The following is a 20856-nucleotide window of genomic DNA, read 5'->3' on the forward strand; positions in this document are numbered from 1 at the left end:
TGAACCCCCTCCCCCAGAATTCGAAATGTGCACAGGAAAGAAAAGGAGAATTTAATTGCTTTATTCGACGTGGAACCTGAACTGTGCGCACGGAAAATTATTAAATGCTATTTATCACTCTGGCGACAACGGAAATGTGTCTCTGACACTTACAAGAACGCCCAAGGAGGCCAAAGAAGGGTAGTGGCATGTGCAGCTGCTAAGGAAATTGGCAGCATCTGGGAAAAAATTGCACTTGAGGAAATTAAAAGTTGCATTTGAATGCCACGCACGAGCGTAAAAACTAATATCCGCCCTTCAGCTCATTGTTTTGCTCAAAGAAGTGATTTTTCCCAGGTCAAGAAGAAATCTACTGAGTATTAAAAAGGAAAAAAATAATATTAAATTCATATATTTCATTCACATGCAGTTTACAAAAAAAATAAATGTTTTAAATGAATACAAGTACAGTATACACATCATCCTTAAAGTATGCCACAACATTGTGCGTGCAGTCGCAGATACTGCCAGAAAGTAGGCAAAGATACTCGGCCAGCTACATTTAAGCTATGTAAAATTCATGTAGAATATGATCGGGGTATAATCTCCGTAAATAACTATTCCTAGACATATAACACAAACATGGCAGCTATGGCCGCCAAAAAGGACAGGAACGTCGAGGCATATAGCACGGCACAGGTTGTGTTCATCCAGGATACGAGTGGACCCACGGATAGTGAGACAATTAACTGGGCAATAAACACCATGCTGCTTATGATAGCCACATCGGTGCCCAGACCTCGGGCCTGTTTCAGCGGCACAGTCTCGCCGTTTTTGATGCCGAACTGTAAGATACGCAAAATAAATAGATATTGTTTTTAAAAACAATCAATTTCAGTTTACTTACACAATTTTTCGCATGATATCTAGCCACCAGTATAAAAGGCACTGTGAAGATTGTTCCATAGAGAATACCCGCAGAAGTGCTGAATACCAAAACTCCCCATTTAGTGGGCCACAAGCCGAGTACCAACATTCCAATACCATAGTAGACCATGCCACTAATGTAGACAGCCCTGGTGCTAAAATAGAAAAAGGTAAAAAAAAATTATAATTCTAAATTGACTAGAGTGTAAGAAATCATCATGATAATTAAGAAGTAATCAATGTTTATTTTTAGCCCCTCTAACAAATTCAACAGTTTACATGTTGATAAGACTATGATTTAACAAATCATGGTAATGAATTCTGATATAAAGTACTCTGATTGTTAGAACTTTTATTAGTCGGGGAAAACATATTAAAGTTTATCATCGTCCTTACTTCTCTGTAAAAATCATCATGACTTAGGTATATTTTTAGACTATCTATAAAATTTATCAGCTTTGTTTAATGTTGATAGCACGCTGAATGCAGGTTTTATGACTAAGATTTAAGCAATCATAGAAAAATATTTTTTAGTGAAATAGAATAGAACCCAATATAATTTTATTTAAAGGATATTAATTTTAAGGACTTACCCGAACCACTTCATCAGCTTGGTCACAGACAGCGAGTAGATGGAGCAGGAAAATGCGTATATGGACATTCCCCAGCATCCAAATCTAACCCCGGCTTCGTAGTTCAAGGCGGCCTCCGAACCGGGAGCAGCTGTGGGATCCCCATGGAATACTGCCTCGCCCACAAAGTCGGTGAAGTATAGACAGTAAGTGACGTGGCCCATCCAGCAGAACAGATTGGTCAGGGCCAGCATTCTCATCGAATAGGGCATGATGAAGATGCTCTTCAGATAGGCTTTCAGGGACACGGGAGCATCGTAGTCCGACTGGGTCTCCACATCCAGGGCCTTGTTTTGTTTTTCCAGGGCGGGTGAGTATCCATTTTGGTAACTACCCTGCAACGCCTCCTCCCTCTTCGGATCATCGCTGGCCATTTGCAGCTCCAGCTGGGTGGTCTCCTGGATATAATAGATGGTATTATTCTTCTTTTTCAATTCCTTCTTAATTGCCTGTTCGGAAAGAGGTCTCAACAGCTCATCCTGCTCGATCAAAGGCAGTGGAATCTCGCGGAATGTGGTCACGGTGATCAGATAGCACACCGCGAATATAATGGTGACCAGGGTAAATACAGTGGGTATATTTCCACCCATAAAACTGCCAATGTGCGTGGTCTCCCAATCGACTCCTCCAATGGCATATCCAATGGTTCCTCCGAATCCTGCGAACAGTGCAAACATGGTCATCGCTTTAGGCTGCTCCTCTGGAACACACATGTCCAGCAAATAGGTGCGGGCAGGTGTCTGACAGGTGTCCGCATCGAAATCGAGTAGTACCATGCCCAAAATCGTAAGGATCACGGCGAATTTGTAGTCGGAAGCAGAGGGTCCTGTCGCGCTCTCACCCGAAACCAAAGCAGCCACTGATCCTGCCGCCGAGGAGGTGAAGTTCAAGGCAGGCTCTGCGTAGGTATATCCAGAATCGCCTAGGAGCAGACCCAAGTCCTTGCCATAGGGCACCAGGATCAAGCCGCACATGATGCCAAAGGATAATATCGAAATAATTGGACGTCGGCGGCCCCAACGAAGATGGCAGCGATCGCTAATACTTCCCAGTAGCGGGGACACGAAGAATCCAATCAAAGGTGAGAGTCCCCAGGTCATGGACATATGTTTATGATCCACACCGATCTGTAACAGGATCGGGGATACGAAACTCGTCTCCGCCGCATAGGCAAACTCAATGGCCATCGCAATGGCGGACAAACGGAACATCTCGAACCTAGTCTTCCGGCGGAAGACATGCGAATAGTCCCGATCCTGTTCACGGGCATGATTCTCCCGGGTCTTCAGCATGTACTTGATCATCGGGTTCTTCGCAGAGGACAGCTGATCCGATCGTGAGGCATCGGCTGCAACTCCAACCATTGTGAACCGGATTTAATAATACTAAGGGAGAGGAAATTATAATGGTAAGTGAATTGAAATATGAAGATATTCTATAAATATTTTAATATATACTTGATGTAACTTAAAACCAACTCCAATATCACAAAAAATTGACGTCAGTTTGGGCTTGTGAAAAAGATATAATGATATAAATAGTATATATCATTTGGTATTCATTATGGTATTCCACATTTTATTTCAAAGGGGTCTTAAATTGGATTCTAAAAAGCCTAAGATGTTGCCGACCTTCCGAAAACTTTCCTCTGCTGCACCCCAGCTTAAAAGATCTATTAGGTCACATCTGGGCTTTGTTTCCCTATCGCAATCTTTAATTGCCAAACGGCAGTCGTGCTGTTTCTCAGCCCACCCAGAACCCAGGGCCCAGAGACATTGAACCGATTAAACTAGAAACATCTGGTGCGGCACGTCGAAGAAGCGTCAAAGATCTCTGATTAATTGAGCTGCGCGGCCACGGTGCAGTGGCGAAATATAAGTATAAAAAAAAATGGATTTCAATTTCAATTCAATTGCACTGGGTATCGCAATTTGTGTCACTGCCTATAGAGTGCGAACCCTGAACGGCGGCTATTTGTTTACAAACAAATTCAATCACTACGAAAGACAAACGAGAGTGAATTGCGATTCGAGGGCTTATCTGGGCAGCGAAATTGAAATTGAAGCCGATCGTAAACCCCAAAATGAGTTCACAAGCCTACCCGTAATCGGAATACACAAGTAATAGCGATTTTCTGCGAAAGATTGTAATGCACGCTTTGTTTGGGATTAAAAAAATGTATTTTTATTTTAAAACAAAAAAAAAATGAATTTAATATAGTAAGCTATAACTTTTTTATGCTCAGCATGCCTAGGTTAAATTATGAGCTGATGTCTTATCTGGGCAGCAAAGTTGAAATCGAAGCTGATCGTAAACCCCAAAACGAGTTCACAAACCTAACCGTAATCGGAATAGTCATAGGGACTTTCTGCGAAAGATTGTAACGCAAACTTAGTTTGGAATTAAAGTAAGAGAAATAAATTAATATTAATTAAGAAAACGAGATATACATGATTTACAGCAATCTGATATTTAGTTAACTTTTACTTTTATGGGGGTAAGAATTGATTTAAAATAAGTGTATTTTTTCAGTGGAAATACACCCACGCGTTTTCGGAACTTACGATTTTTTCTTATCTGCCTAATATCACTATTCTGTAACTATTTGATCACTTTTCTTTGATTCGTATTTAGCTAATATCACACTCCGCAAATATTTAAACACTAGTCCACGTTCACTCAATTTCTCTTTTGCTTGAACTTGACAACCAGCCACATTTTCGAGTTATTGCAAGCGAACACTTTTGCAAATTGACGGATCAGCGGATTATATTGGGTTCAATTGTATCTTTGGGGGCGATCTGTAAACGGCTTTCGAACCGCGGCACCGAAACTTTCCTACAACCAAAACGTCGCGTGTCCAAATCGCAACTGAGTCTGGGTCTCCGAATCTCCGGCACTATGGGTTTCTCTATCTCTGTCAAAAAAAAAGTCTGGCTGCCGAGCGCTGTCTTTGAGCCATTGACCAAAACCTATCTGCTCCATACGTGTGCACTAACAACAAGAATAATAAAATCATAATAAAAGCTCGAGTAAATTTAAAATACAAAACATCTAATTTGTAAGCCGCCGGCCCGAGTGTCATTCACATTGTCGCATATCCGTGGTAATTGAGACAAGTTGCAGGTCATGTGGGCACAGTAGATACAACTTAAACTACTCTCTTTCTCCTGGAATCTCGAATCCAAAATACCCCAATAAAGCCGCGAGTTAGATGACCGACGATTTTTTGCGCTTGAATATGTATAAATAACATGCGAAAAAAACAGCGGTTCGTAATTAAAGCGCCGCAGACTAGGTCAATAAATGTTTAAATAAGCAAAAAAGCAACAAAAAAGGCACCCAGCAGATGAGCTTTGGAAATTAATTAATTCGCCGCTGGCATTATTTGCCTGTTACGATTAGGAAGTCACTTGATAAGCAATCCGCAGTTGACAACTCTTCGCGGGTGTGAGTGAATCATTCGTCTATCAGAGGGGTCAAGGTTACTTTGGGGATTTTAGGAAACAATTTACATTCTGCTATCCGCTATCCGTTAGCAAAACTATCATATGCTAAATTCACACGTCTTCGGCTCAATAATCGAATGCATTCCATTGTTTACGTTGTTGGCTTCATAGTGATTAAACCGTTTTGTAATTAACATGATTAAAATGCTGCTTAAAATGCATATTACTTTATTGTGGGGGTGTGAACCGGCATACTGTCGATATGTTTGTGGTTTTCATCATATAGGCAGTTTATTTAACCGCCAATTCAGGCGTAATTGATCTTCTTATTGTGCGCTTGCATGAACCATGTTATTAGTTTATTATGGCTCCGTTAATTACGGGAGAAAACTCACAAGGGATTTATTTATAAATGCTATCAGGAAACAATGGCAACACTTAATTCTTAAGTGTACTCAACAACTAAGCGCTTGCCATTTAGCCAACTAATCATTCCTGATAAATCTCAAAATCCGTATAAAGAGCCTTTTTGTAACTACAAACTTGTAAAGGCTTTTGAGTTTAAATATTAATTTATATTTTCATTGACTTTTGAAAATGGGCATAACAGGCTATGAAACGGAATAATGAGAAACCAAATTGTAATTCATTATCTTTTTAGACTTACAACTCGCACAGCTTATGGGCAGTAACTCTTTACTCATAAATTTTTAAAGTTAGTGTAAGAAGCCATAAACATTTTGAGTAAAATATGTTAGGGTTCAAGCCCCTTTTATATGGTTATAAATTATGTTCTAGTTCTTAACTTTTTTTAGTTTTAAGGTCATAGTTAAATTTAACGACTGATTTTTTATTTGTTATTTGCCAGTTATTGGAGTCCCCGTTCTGGTAAACCCCCTAGATTTAAATTACACCTAGAGATACGGATCAATTTAATTATAGCTCAAACTCACCTCTATTTCTGGTAATCCTTGATCTGCTGACAGCCCACGCTCTCTCGAAATAACGCAATTTATAATTTTTCCGATTCTTTTTATTGTTTTTCTGAATATGACTAAATTTTATATTTTGTTTTTACGGACTTATGTTGATTGAATCTTAAACGATCACTGTCACTGCTTAGCGGTTCGCTTCGGTTATTCACTCACTGGCGCGGTATTGTTTTAGTGTCAATAAATTATACTCCGTTAAAGTTTTTCTCTTGCACAAATTGTTGAACATAAAATAGATTTCGATTTTCTTCAATTTCAATTGTTTCTGCTGTTGTTGCTTGGAGCGGGCGTGGGCGTGGCAGTTGTGGGCGGGCGGCGGTAACGAATTCACTCTCATAACTTTACCCATGCAGTTGGTGCTGGCAAAAGGCTAACGAAATCAATTTTTGCACCCCAGTCTCACGGCTCCTGTTTTTGTTTGCTGCGGAAAGTTGCTCCGCACTCTATCTCTATCTGGATTCACTTGCACTCCGGCGAGTTATTAATATTTTCTTTTTTTTTTTTTGGATATTTCTGCTATCCCCTCGATGGTCGCTGGATTTGTTATTTTCGTTTTTTTTTTAGTTTTTAGCCTTCTTGTTAAAGTGCTGACATTGCCGCTTGTCGAACGCGGCGGCAGCTGTTTACTCCGTTGGCCTGAACGCTGCGAAGATTTTGGCAAGACATGAAAGAAGTGGTGGCCTGACAATTTTCCCGAAAACTACGCAGTTTCGAGTCTTGTCCCCTCGACGATCGATACGAAGAGAATGGAAAATTTATGTTCTATTTTTTGCAGAATCTTTTTTGCGGTGCGGCGATGTCTTCGTTGCCTTTGGCTTCGATGACTTTGGTTTATTTTTGGACTGGCAAACGCCTTGGGACGACTGCTCGGGATGATCTTGGTCTGCTCTGGTTCGCTCTGCGACTGAATGTTGGGCCTCTGGACGCACCAATTTATACAGCATATGTGACGGCATTGCGAGTAGCACCACCCATAGCTCTCTCGCCTCCCAAAACTACTCTCTATCGGGCCTCTCGCTTCGCTATTTTCCCTCTCCGATCGCCGTCTTATCGGGTCCGTTCGGGCCTTTCCTTTCTTTGTCTTAGGAGCAGTGGCCACACAGAGAGAAAAGATAATTTTTATTTTTCTTTTAAGTTATCATTTATTTTTGGAGAGATTTATTCGGCCATTGGTTTCTATCTGGTTCTTTGTTTTTGGGTTTATTTTTGGAAAACCCATCTAATTTACCTTTTAAAGGTATGTATCAAAATGGCTCTTATAATTTTAGACTTAAACAATAATATATTAAGATACCTACAGAACTTCAATATTATATACAAATACAATTAAAGAAATTATCTTCAAAGTGGTTCCTTATAATCATAGCCAAATTAAATCTTTTTTTCGAATAAACAATTGTTATTGTATATAACTATAAAATTTAATTAAAAAATGGTTTTGTAAATTCAAATTATAGATATAAGATGCTTTTATAAACATATATAATTTTAAGTAAGTGTTATTTCTAGCTAATACCTTTCTTAAACTCTTTATTACAATTTTTAAATAACCTTGTAAAAAGGTTTTCCTTTATTTTTATCTCTGCACTCAAATCTTTCTATAAATATTGATGTTGATATTAGGTGTTTTTTCTGCCTTGCCTCAGCTCATTCGCAATGCATTTTATCTGACGACATAGCAATCTGTGTGTAATTATGTTAATTATTAATTAGCATTAGCACAGTTCCTGGTTCTTGGGCAGATATTTAATAAGATTTGATCTGGCCCTGCCACAGCTGCCTGCAGACTCTACTACAAACCCCCTTTAGTACTTGCGGAGCACCTGGAAGACTGGTAGCTCACCTGAATTTCAGGCCACAGGGAACAGTGAACACACATGAAACTAGTTTACCAGGGGACGACAGGTTTAAAAGCATAGGCATTCATGGATATAGTAATATGCACAGTGATTCTCAAGTGATTTTCCGAGGGTGGAATGGAATCCTAGATTACACTGACCGCATATGCTGGGAAATTCCACTTGATTTCTAGTGTTTGTTCTTGAGTGTATTTATTCAGCTCTTTACCTTATCACATTTTGGGTGTGCATGTTCGGTTATCAAATCTCTGCAGTCGGAGGGTCTTGAAAAGGTGAAATAGTCGGGTGATTATAAATAATTGCCAATTAAATTTTAATAATCTTTATCGATCACACGAGTTTGACTATGAATATGCGTTCTACTGCAGATTAAGTCTATAATTTTGTCCAAGGTGGGAGCATTTTTCAAAAGGTAGATAATTGCATATGCAAAAGAGATATAACAATATAAGATACTAGGAAGAAATATTTCAATGTAGTAACACCCCAGTATCTCACCTCAGATTTGTTAATATTTAAACTGGCAGTTAGAATCTATTAACTGATGGAAGGGTACCAGTTTCATACACATATTCCAAGTCAAATTATACATTTAGATGCCTTGAAACGGCAATGAGATACATACATAAGACAGATACTAAACTGTAGTTCGCGATTGTTTGTTTTTGTTTTGACTACCGTTTAGGACAAACTTTCCATCTCATTTCGGGCTCATCAAGATGCTAAAATATTCTCTAAGAATGACAGACAAGTTTGTGCACTCCCGCCTTTTTGCTCTGTGTGCCAGCTGTATTGTTCAGATTCGGATTCTGATATTTCGAGGGTTGTGTTTACATTAGTTTGTGATATGACTGATGTTTTGTTGACATGAACAATTAGCGGAAATCCGCGACTTTTGCCAGCGACAATATCTCCAATTGAAGCATGTGTGTGGCATCAAATAAAACGTTTCGAATTATGTAAAAAATGTGGTTAGGCCCAGTCGGGCGGTGCGGTTATCAAAACCACTGAGTGGTGTCAAAGCGGTTTTGGGTCATTGACTTACCTCATTCCTACTCTCATTAGTTGCACACGGAAAAATAGACCCAGCAACACACATTTGTAAAGTAAATAGTTATTTCAGGTAAACAGAAGGTTTATTTGTTATTCCACTATTTTGGGATAACACAGAAGTCCCCAGTTACAGTTTTTTTACGGTATCTTACAATAAATCTTACACAAATATAAGCTAATATGTAAATAAGATAAAAAGCACGTTCTTATGTACTTAGAGACCTATTTGTTTATTACTATTTCTAAAATTATTATATTGATATGCCAAATATTGATAATCATGTATGATAAGCCACAGTAAAGAGCTATTGTAATAAAAGATATATGGGCCATATATCGTTTTATGGGCACAATATTTTGGATGAGCTTGCTGCTTCCATTTGCGATAGACGCTGCAGAAAGTCGTGCCAAATTGATAGCGCGAAGCCCGTCATTGTATGCAAGGTTATCATTGCGACTTGATCTTCGATAAGACACAGAAAAACTTCTCGTTTGTTCTCTTATCTCCATAAATCTTTTTGTTTTGCCAATATTTAACGTGTACTTTCCTCACGGCAACGGATGCGCATAAATAAACGGTGATACGAGTTTGATAAGCCTTAAAAAATAGTTTGTATGTAGGAGAGTAAATAAATTAATTGGGTTTATTTAAGTAATATCATTTTAAATGGGGTATATTCGGTTAGGTTGTGAGTAATACACGGGGCTGATTGATACATAACTCTTACGTTGTAGCAATCACCTTTTTAGTAAGTGAACACATATGAGATAGGAGCCCAAAAGAAGGCAACATTTTATGGTACTTTTCTCGATTTTAGATCAGGGTTCGGCAGCATCCCGTTCAGCGGGTATATGGAATAGCTATGCTTAGCCTTTGCCGGCACACGTACAACATAGGACAACAAACGTCATAATCAAAATATATGTATTATGTTTTGATACTTCCATAAAATATTTATTATTTAATCAATTATTCCCAAACTCACAGATTTTTGTATTTGATCGGCCTTGAACCTTGCTTGTAGGTAAATTTCCAATGACTGATATCCCAATAAAAATTCCCTTTAAAACAAACATTGCCAAAAATGAATTTTAATTAAGCGCTCAGAGCGCACAAATCAAAGAATGGAGACCGCCCAAATCCGCTTCGGACTTCAATCGGCTAAATTGACCGGCTGATTGAAGACCCTCCAGTAACAGTAAGTCTCTCTTGAGCGGAACCCGGGTTTTGAGTGAGGAGCCTCTATAAAAGGCGGGCTCTGCTCTCCGATTTACTTCAGAGTTGTGTGTCCAAGGAAAGGCAGCAGACAGCCGAACAAAAGTGGAATAAACAAACCTAGATAAACACCAATCCAAAGGGAAATGTTGATGGAACGGTTCTCGATCGGCGGTGTTGGTTTTCTGTGATTTTATTTCGGGCAAACAGTGAAAATTTAAAAGTTTCACAAAACTTGATTGTTTGATTTTAGAGTGTTTTTTTTATAATATTCGTTGTTAAGGAGTTAACAAGTGTGTTTTTGTGTCCATGGTGCCGATTGATAACATTCTGCAAAATCACGTTTACCTCGTCCAAGTGAAAAAGTACTTAAAAGGTATTAATATTGTAATATTTATAGATTTATTAAGAGGTTAGTGCCTTGGCAAACAATTGGCCTCCTCAATTGCTGCTGGATAAATATTAATATGCGGTCGTTGAAATCGTAATATGTGATTGCATCAGCTGGAAAACTGAGAAACATACAGGGAAACTTTAACAACTTAAACTTTGTGTAAATTGTGGATTACACTAAAGTTACCTGATAGTGTAAAAGTGGTTAGATATTAAAATGAAAAGGATATTTTCCACACATAAATAATTTAATAACAAATGGAAAACTTTTTAAAAATGGTTCTCTTTAAAGATGTTCCACTGTATTTGTGCTGCAGACGTCGGGGCTCGTGCCGCAGTCCTGCAATTCAGCGTTTTAGATTTCAATAATTTGAAGCGCTGGAGGCGCCTATTTGAATCCGAGTTCGAAGATCGTCTGGGAATTTCAGCCCCTTGTCTCTAATTTTTTGCCCATCTTATCTTATTTCCAGCAACGCATTACGATGAAAGATTTGAAAACGGAGACGTTGAAACTGGAGACCAGCAGGGTAAGTGCAATTCTGCAGTTCTCTCAGGGTACCCAAGACTACAGTGAATGAGGGTTACTCTGATATAAATAAATAAACAAACAATTCGATTAAATTTATGTGAGGAAATCGGATTATTTTTAACCAAGCGGTGAAAGAGGTTAAAAAAGTCTTTTCCTTATAAATGCGGTTTCATAAAAATTATAATTTGTTTAATTGATTTGTTCAAATTAAATGGTTTTGATTATGAACAGTAAATCAAAATAAAGAAATGAGTATTGGAGATCAGTATCATGTTTAAATCAACATATACCTATTGATTCATACATTTATTGTTATATAGTTAGTGTAAAATATGTACATTTATTAGAGTTCCTTATTATATTAAATAAAAACTGTTTAATTTTTTCAGTGTGGCAGCAGTGGCGAGGCGCTGCTAAAGCCATCCTTGCTGCCCATGGCATTGGAATCGTCTGAGTTAGCAAGGGATCAGAAGGCCCGTGAAAACTGGGGCAGTTCGCTAGAGTTCCTGATGTCCTGTATCGCCCTGAGCGTGGGATTAGGCAACGTGTGGCGGTTCCCATTCACGGCTCTGGAAAACGGAGGAGGAGCCTTTCTGATTCCCTACCTTATCGTCCTGTTCGTGGTGGGAAAGCCGATTTATTACATGGAGATGCTGCTGGGCCAGTTCTCCAGTCGTGGTATCGTACAGGTCTTTGACTTTGCGCCCCTCATGAGAGGTAAGACTATAAAGAAGTTTAAATGTTTCGATGATATTTAAGTTATTCATTTATTTACAAAATGCTAAAGTGGAATTTTTTAAAAATTACATCATTTAGCTTTCCTTCATTAAAATAGGGAATGATTTACATATAAATTTCGGTTTTTATTTAAAGTTAATATATTTTTCTTTAAAAATGTTTTTCTTTTAGGTGTAGGCTATGCTCAGCTATTGGCCCTGGGCGTTTTGGCCACTTACTATGCCTCGGTGATGGCCTTAACGCTGCGCTACTTCTTCGACTCCTTCGCATCGGAGTTGCCATGGAGCTTCTGCCGCCCGGAGTGGGGTGATGGTTGCGTAAGTGCCGCCGGAGGTCAGCCCCTACAAGGTCAGCTCTCGAGGAACTTTAGCTCCTCCACACAGCTCTACTTGCAACGCGTTGTGCTAAATGAAACGGATTCGCTGGCTGGGGGAATAGGTTATCCGAGTGGTAGCTTGGCCTTAATGCTGGGAATTTCCTGGCTTACGGTTACGCTAATCATTATACGGGGTGTGAAGAGCTCGGGAAAAGCGTCTTATGTCCTAGCCCTCTTTCCATATGTTGTAATGTTTATCCTTCTCGTGAGGGCTCTTACTTTACCCGGAGCCTATGAGGGCGTCATGTACTTCCTAACACCCCAGTGGGGAAAGCTTTTGGAGCCGGAGGTGTGGTATAATGCCGTGACCCAGGTGTTCTTCTCCCTGGCCGTCTGTTTTGGCGTGATCATCATGTACTCCTCGTACAACCGATTTGGTCATAATGTCTACAGGGATGCCAATATAGTGACCACTCTGGACACATTCACTTCGCTGCTCTCGGGCGTGATTATCTTCGGCATCCTGGGCAACCTGGCCCACGAATCGGGCACCAAGGACATCGCCAGTGTGGTGAAGGCAGGTCCTGGATTGGCCTTTATCTCCTATCCGGATGCCATTGCCAAGTTCAAGATGTTGCCACAGGTCTTCTCGCTGCTCTTCTTCGCCATGCTCTTCATGCTGGGCGTTGGCAGCAATGTGGGCATGGTCAGTTGCATTATGACCGTGATTAAGGATCAGTTCGTGAACATCAAGCTGTGGATCATCGTGGTCTGCCTTTCATTAGTTGGCTTTCTTGTGGGCCTGATTTACATAACACCCGGAGGACAACATATCATCACGCTGATGGACTTTCACGGCGTGACCTTCGTATCTCTGGTTTCGGCCATCTTTGAGCTTATAGCCGTGGGTTGGATCTATGGTAAGCGTTTTTAAGTAACTTTTTATAATTACAAGCATTTGACATGTCCTTAAAGATCATTGTTTTGTTAGCTTGAAAAATTAAGGGAGTTAAATTAAAAGTATCTCAATTTCGTAGTGGAAATTATTCAAAGCTTTATGTGCTAAAACAGGGATCTAACTTATTGTGTTACACCTTCAAAAACGTTTTTTTTTACTTTTTAAAATATTTGGACCCTGATTGAGAACCTAAAACTTCGCTTATTATAGTTGTATTTTCTCTGTACTATTAAAGGGTCTTTTTAACTTTCCTTAAAGGCACCAAACGGCTCTGCCAGGATGCGGAATACATGCTGAACATCAAGACTTCCAACTACTACAGGATCTGCTGGTCCATTGTAACGCCCCTGGTAATGGTGGTCATTCTGGTCTACAGTTTGCTCACCATGCGTCCTCTAAGCTATAATGGCCAGGAGTTTCCTTTGGCCTATAGGGGTAAGAAACATGCCAATCCTAATTAAGGATTGCCCCCTAACAAACTGTTCTTTTAGTTTTTGGCTGGTGTGTATCTGGTTTCATCATTGGCCAGCTGTTCTACTGGGCCTTTTATGCCAACTGCAGACAGCCAAAGGGATCGCTAAAGGGCCGCATTAGCAATTCAATTAAGCCGCACTCCGATTGGGGTCCCTTGGATCCCAAAAAGCTGATGGACTACCAGATGTTCCTGCGCCACAAGGATGAGGATGATTCCAGGGACATAAATCGTCGCTGTGTTTGCTATACAGCTGGCGATCGAATTTTCGGCTGAGCTGGAATTTATTTAACTTCCATTAAAGTATTGTTCCTTCTTCATACATATTCCTAATTGGAAATTTGTGTATGGCACAGCTTGTTTAGTTGTACTTAATATATTTTATGTACAATTTTATATTTTATTTATACAAAACGAAACCAAATAAAAATCAATTAACTCAAAAGTTTACTCTTAAGCCATTTGGAATTGCTGGCAGTTTTAAGTTTCAATTTTTCATTTTTGCAATGTCAGTTGTTTTGTTTTGTTCTTTTTATTCCATTTGGGTAGACGGCAACAAATTGCTTCGACTGGCCGAAGGTAAGACAAGTTTATCTGAGAAATTTTCAATATTTAAAACTAACAATTAGCAGGCTGCCCCATTTGTCTCCGCCTCCGAGCGGACATCGCACTGCACAGACATTTATTTGAGTTTCAATTTGTTTTGCAAGTTTGACACACTTTGCATATAGTTTTGGCCCCATTGTTGCTGCTTTTGCTGCTGTCCATCTGGCCGTCTTCATTCGCCTGTTTTGTTTGCGGCAGTTGAAAATTAATATGTCGGTTCTCTGGACCTGCAAATGTCTTAATTAAAAGTTATTTTGGCTATTTCCCTTTTTAGTTTTAGCGGTTTGCGGGCAGAAAGCCATCCTAAATGCGTTTTAGTAAATGCACACGAAGTTGTCAAGGACAGTCCTGTTTTTGCTTGACATTTGAGATGCGCCGAGTTGACGTTGGCATTACGTATACGCCGCGTGGAATATCATACAGAATGAATGCACAGAGACAACGGCGAGGAAATTAAAAAAGTTCCCCTCTAAATGGCTTACGCTCTGATTTCACTGCAAAAGGTGCAAGAAACAATATCAACAAGGAGAAAAAACTTGCCAACAACAAGCCAACTAACAAGCATTGAAGTTTAATAAAATCCCCCTTAAAGAAGGAGCCTCCTCCTCATCCCCCAATCCGCTCATCGTCCTTTTCAGCACGGCTGCAGCTAATGAAATAACTTTGTGGCAACTTTTGCCTTGCCGGAATTTGCTTAAAGCGCAAATAAAATTGCCCAGATTGCAGCTACTCGCAATCAAAGGCGTTCGAAATATTTAAACAGCGCAAACGGGGTAAATAAACTTTTCGCTTTAAGCGCGATGCCGCGCAAATCATTTACAATAAACGGAAATAATTTGCCGAAAACCCAGTGGGTCGGTGGTTCGGTGGGTGGTTTTGTTTGGCGGTGCGGTGCAGTGATGCACGTAACCGAAAAAGAGGAAACAATTGAGGGCAATTTATTAAACGGGTGCGCGGCTTGCAGCGGACAGTCGGTGGGGTTTTTGGGGATTGGGGTATGGGGATCGGGGATCGGGGATTGGCGGGCTTCAAAACGGGTACGGAAAAAATCCACGCAAAAGGGAACATAAAAACCCGGAATGTAGAGCAATCGCGGAATGCTTTAAACTTTCATTTTCGCACACTATCAGCCATGCATATTTTAATAAAACTTAATAATCGCTCTGGAATATCTCAACAAGTAAAAAGCAATGATTTTTGATTAATTCTTGATCAGAAGGTGGAAATAAAAATTAAATTCAGGCTCAAGAGCAGTAAGAAAACTGAATCAATGTTTATGCAATCTCACAATTACAAACCATTCGAATTATGAAAAAATGTAAAATTGGTTAAGAATTTGATCATTGCTTAATATGAATATTTAAATGTTAAGTAACAGAGAATTCAACCACAAACTCTAAGAGGTATCCCACTTTAAAATCGGGATCCAAACAAGTTATGAAAGTTAGAAGTCCATTTTTGGGTTCCCCTTCTGAAAGCCTTTGGAAATACGGAACATGAAAATGGGCTACAATTTTTACCCTTCTATAACAAAAATATTTGAATGTAGATTATTAGAGAATTCCACTAGAAATTCATAGAGGTATTCCACTTTAAAATCGGGATCCACTTACCCAAGTTATGAAAGTTAGAAGTCCATTTTTGGGTTCCCATTCTGAAAGCCTTTGGAAATTCGGAAAAATCGATCATGAAAATGGGTAAAAATGTTGACCCTCGTATAACAAAAATATTTGAATGTAGATTATTAGAGAAACCACCACAAAATAATAGAGGTATCCCACTTTAAAATCGGAATCCATTTACCCAAGTTATGAAAGTTAAAAGTCAATTTTTGGGTTCCCATTCTGAAAGCCCTTGGAAATACGGAAAAATCAAACATGAAATTGGGTTAAAATTTTGACCCTCGTTAAAAAGAAAATTTGAATGTAGATTATTAGATAATTCCACCACAAATCCATAGAGGTATCCCCACTTTAAAATCGGGACCCACTTACCCAAGTTATGAAAGTTGGAAGTCCATTTTTGGGTTCCCATTCTAAAAGCCTTTGGAAATACGGAAAAATCGAACATAAAAATGGGCTAAAATTTTGACCCTCGTATAACAAAAATATTTAAAAGAAGATTTTTAGAGAATTCCACCACAAATCCATAGAGGTATCCCACGTCTAAATCGGGATCCAACTAGTTAAGTTATGAAATGTAGAAGTTCCTTTTTTTGGTTTCCTTTCTGAAAGCCATTTGAAATACGGAAAAATGGAACATTGAAATGGGTTAAAAATTTGACCCCCGTTTCAAAAGTAATATTTTAGTATAGAACACTAGAGAATTCAACCACCAACTTTTAGAGGGAGTCCACGTCTAAATCGGAATCCAATAACTCAAGTTATGGAATCTAGAAGTACATTTTTTGGTTCCCGTACTGGTATCCGACTTATAAATATCCAAGCTATGAAAGCCAAAATACTAGTGATTCCGTACCTTAAAGCTTAGTATATTTGTGTATTTTTGGTCCTTAAACGCGCCGGGACTTTGTTAAAGGCTTTGTGTTTTTTTAGGTGACCAAAGAAGGTGAAGTGCTGTTCACAGCGGGAGTGCGAAAGCTGCTCGTCATGCGTGCTGGCAGCGGGAATCGTTCTGTGACGTTTTCAGCGTTTTTGTTTTGCACTCTGCCAACTTCAGGGTCTCGCCAGGACCTGCTGCTCCTGCTCCTGCTCCTGCAGCTCTGCAGCACCCACATCCTTTTCCATCTCCATCTCCATAGTCACCGTCATCGTCACCGGCATTGCAGACAGCGTCTACCTGGCTACGTGAGCCGCTTGAGTGATTCACCTGCTCGCCGACATTTGCATTTTGCATGCTGGAACGACTCCTGCATCCTGCTCCTGTTTTTGATGGCGAAGGTGGAGGTGCAGGTGGAGGTCCTTGCTGCTGGCTGTTAGCTGCTGGTAATGGCTGTGACAAGCATTAGGGAATTATTTTAGAGACCTCGCATGCGGCGGCCATTAAAGGAGCTGTCGCTGACGATTTGATTTGTAGGCCACACCACACTCTCTCATACTCACTCCAAAAAAAAAAGGCAGGTGGGAAATAGAGATGCGAGACTATACCAAAAACCTGGCCAATGCCAAATGCAAAAGTCGAAGCCAAAGCCAAAGCTAAAGCCGTCAGCTGCAAAAAGCTTGCCGCACCTTTTATTGTAATCTGCATTTAAGTGGCTTTCTTTTGTGCTCCATTTGGGGTATGGAGAATTTACAATTTTTTCGTGTGGATCTCTCCCCTTTTTTTCACCTTCCAATTTGGCGCACTTTTCTTGGCGACCATTGGCAGCAATTTTTCGGCTAACTGCCGCTCGTTTGAAATGCTAATATGCAACTTTGACGCGATTGCCGAGCTACGTTTGCCATTTTTGCCGTTTTGCCGGCAATTGCCAGACAATTTTATTTTCGTTACGCTTATGGGCGAGATAAGGGCCGGATGCAATTTTCCCCACCAGGGAATCGCAAAGATCTGGACCTCGTCCTTAAAGTTGCACTTTAAGATACCCATTTCGGCAGTGCCCGTCAAACTGTAATTCTGAATTTCAGACTGCAAGGGAATTACTTTCGGCATCCGGCAAATTGATTGCCATCTGTGGGCTGTAACTCGCCCACTTTTCCAGCACTTTTCCCGCACTCCAATTTTCATACAATGCAGCCTTTGGCCTGAAAACGACTCCAACTCCTCCGACCTTTGTATCCTTCATTCTGTTTTTTTTTTTGCTGAAGCATTTCCAGTGCATGCAAATATACGTGAACGTAAAAATTTCCATATAAACTGCAACTCGCTCCACGGCAATTCAAGTGCAAATATGTTGGCATGCCGCACTTGAGTGTCAAGTTCCCGGCACATGAAACGCAATTGTTATGAATTGGCCGGGCTAGTCGACTCGGCCACGCCCCCCCGTCCACTCCGCCCACAACAAACAGGACAGCAGGAACCTATATATATATATACGGGTATGTATATATTCTGTCACACATAAGAAGGTGTTGGGGCAGTATGCAAATGCAAATGGATAGATCAAACAGACGTCATCACAACTGAATGCTGATTGTTTGCCGGCATTTAAAAGCAAGTGCCGAAATTTATTTTCACTGTCCCCAAAAACAAATTGAGTGCCTGCCTGGCCAGAAATTCTACTGAATTGTGAATCTATCTCTCGGTGAGAGTTTATTTTAAGAATGCTGTTTACGGCACAGGAAAGTGAAAAATCCACAATATTAGTGATTGACACACCTTGAGGAATATAAGAGTTTTTGACGTTTGGAAGTAAGGCTTGGAAAAGAAAAGTAAACAATGCAGCTTTGAAAACTCAGATTGTACATCTTTGGGCAAGACAGAAAAATCAAAAATATACATAGTTCATTTATAGGTGTTTCTTTAAATATCCATTTAGGTTGACACATTTGTGAAAATTCTTTAAAACTTCTTTGGCTTAAATAAAAAATACACAGAACACATACATAGGCCAATTTGGGCACTGTAATAGTTGAATTGGATCTACTAAAGGAATTTTCAATTAACCCAATGACAAATAGTTACACAAAATGAACTATTTTTATGGTATATATATGGTATAGTGGTATATAAAATAATATTATTTTTTATTTTATATAACAATTTTAAATAGTTATTTAAATATCCGTATAGGTAAAATTTACCAATAACATTTTCTTGTGTGCAGCTATATAGCTAAATTTGACTAATTAATTTGTTGTGTTCAATTGAGCTTTACAAGTTGACTTTGTTGTATTCAATTTGGACCATTGTCAAAGGATTACAATTTAGCTATATAAACAAGTCAAGGGTGATTCCTATGTCGACCTGAAAATCAACAAGTGAAGCACCTGAGGTCTCTTTTCATCGATAGGCGGATAACCTGTCTGAGGAGCCAACTGCCCAACTTGTTGTTCCGACTTGCAGCTTATCGCCGACAACATATGGCCCCTATCAATGGGCAAATGCCCAGCCACATCACAGAATCTCAGGACATTCGATCTTCGTCCAGGTGGTCACTTGTTTACTCCGTTTCCACACGCTTTGTTCTGTTATTGTTTGTGTCACCAGCCAAAGGAGACGACTCTAAATCCCAGCTTCAGTTCCACTTGCTCTTGTCTCCATCACAGGCATCTCAAGGGCTAAGCCCGCCGAGCTGGAGGACAACAACTGCAGCTGTCAGAAAGAAGTTTACAGGCCAAACGCACTGAAATAACAAATGTGAAAGTGGAGAGGGGAAAAACAGAGGAAAAGCTGGGGGAAAAGCCAGGAAAAAGCTTTGGGAAAAGCGTAGGGACAGCTGCAACAGCTGGTTCCCGTTCGTGTTCTGCTGATGGTTGTGTGATCCTGGCCACAGAAACGTTGATTGGCCGGCGCCGGAAAAAGAAGTTATAACCATCAAGGCGGAAACGGATGTGGCACAGACGTTTCCGTTTTACCCCCAGTTCCCTGCACTCACACGCACACACACTCGAAATTCTGCCCTGCACATGCACATGTGATGCATACTTTTGGGCGCACTACTGAACTACTACTATCCCATTTTCCTCGACCTAACCCTTTTTCACCATTTTCCTTCCTGTGGCAACACCGCACAATGCCTGTCAAATAAAATCATTTTGCATTGCACAAATACAAGTGGAGAAAAAAGAAAAGCCTGAAGGGTGGGGGCAAAGGAAAACTCAACTGCGTTTAGCGGCAAACCGCAAGCACTTCTAATCAAAATATTAAAGAATTTCTTTATGGCTGCGCCTGCGGTTTCTCTGAGCTGGAAATATATATATTTAAATTCAGAAACTTCTAATTGAATGAGCCCTTCGTTGTCTTGGACTTTGTTGTGGCTTTTCCGCCCACACTGCTGTAAGGATTTTTGGGGGTAAGCCATAAAAATGGCAACACGTGCTCATAAAACTAACATTACATGCCGCTAGTTGGGCATTTCCCCTTTCTCCCGGCGCTTCAATAAACAACTTCCTTTGATTATTTCAGCACGGGGGAAAGGCGTTAGCAGCTGCTAAATGGCCCGGAAAGTTCACAGGGTTAGCCGTTGGCCAACTTCTATATATTTTATTATATGGCATGAAACCATTGCGTATGCGCAATGTGGGTATCAGCTAACGAGGAAAACTCCTCGAAGTGGAGTCACACGTGGCTGGAAAATTGAAAAAATAAAATCTAGTATAATTACAAAGGTTGGACAACTACTTATGCCAGACTGGAGCTATGGAAAAACTTTTCAATTGCTCTCGATGCGAATGCCTTTAAGGCCACCCACCATTCGACGGTGGGTGTGCACTAATTATTTGCATGCAAAATTAAACCGTTAAACAGCTCTTGCCAGAAAGCGTGTTTTTCACTACCCACCACCCCCCCCCCACCGATTTTCCCTTTTCGGAAAACTCACGTTTGGCGGAGCGGCGGGTTGGGATGGCGCAGCAAATTTGCATCTTTTGTTGCAAAACTTTCATGGGCCCAAAGTTACATGTTTTGCATTTGACTTGCGCATGGTTGACACGGTGGAAGGGGGTGGCAAAAGGGGGAGGGGGCATCGGGAAAAGCGCGAAGCGGGTGGCTTGGAAAACTTTTGTACCTTTGCCGACGGGCGGCAGTAGCGAACGTAGCGCGTATGAAAACTAATAAAGTGTGCAACGTGCAATGGAAAATGGCGGCGTGCTCATTTGCAAACATGGCCAAAAGGGGCG

The 20856-nt window shown here is 40.2% G+C and overlaps 2 protein-coding genes across 4 annotated transcripts; one reads left to right on the plus strand and one right to left on the minus strand.

The window, feature by feature from the left end:
- Positions 1–536: 536 nt before the first annotated feature.
- LOC119554027 (proton-associated sugar transporter A) lies at positions 537–6872 on the minus strand. Of its 3 annotated transcripts, XM_037864745.1 has the most exons (5): positions 5941–6872; positions 1988–2923; positions 1500–1936; positions 887–1061; positions 537–824 (listed from the first exon to the last, which is right to left on the minus strand). In XM_037864745.1, exons 2-5 carry the CDS (start codon positions 2900–2902, stop codon positions 603–605), a joined length of 1749 nt encoding a protein of 582 aa, XP_037720673.1. In that variant the 5' UTR covers positions 2903–2923; positions 5941–6872; the 3' UTR covers positions 537–602. The 3 variants fall into 3 exon arrangements, with proteins under 3 accessions (XP_037720673.1, XP_037720671.1, XP_037720672.1); XM_037864743.1 differs by having other exon boundaries at positions 1500–2923; XM_037864744.1 differs by lacking the exon at positions 5941–6872 and adding an exon at positions 4103–4391 and having other exon boundaries at positions 1500–2923.
- Positions 6873–10182: 3310 nt separating this feature from the next.
- Positions 10183–13958, plus strand: LOC119554954 (sodium-dependent nutrient amino acid transporter 1). The gene is made up of 6 exons (XM_037866074.1): positions 10183–10483; positions 10971–11027; positions 11419–11746; positions 11939–13003; positions 13300–13476; positions 13533–13958. Exons 2-6 carry the CDS (start codon positions 10983–10985, stop codon positions 13787–13789), a joined length of 1872 nt encoding a protein of 623 aa, XP_037722002.1. The 5' UTR covers positions 10183–10483; positions 10971–10982; the 3' UTR covers positions 13790–13958.
- The last annotated feature ends 6898 nt before the right edge of the window (positions 13959–20856 follow it).

Source organism: Drosophila subpulchrella, chromosome 3L, assembly GCF_014743375.2.
Source record: "Drosophila subpulchrella strain 33 F10 #4 breed RU33 chromosome 3L, RU_Dsub_v1.1 Primary Assembly, whole genome shotgun sequence".
NCBI classification, from domain to species: domain Eukaryota; kingdom Metazoa; phylum Arthropoda; class Insecta; order Diptera; family Drosophilidae; genus Drosophila; species Drosophila subpulchrella.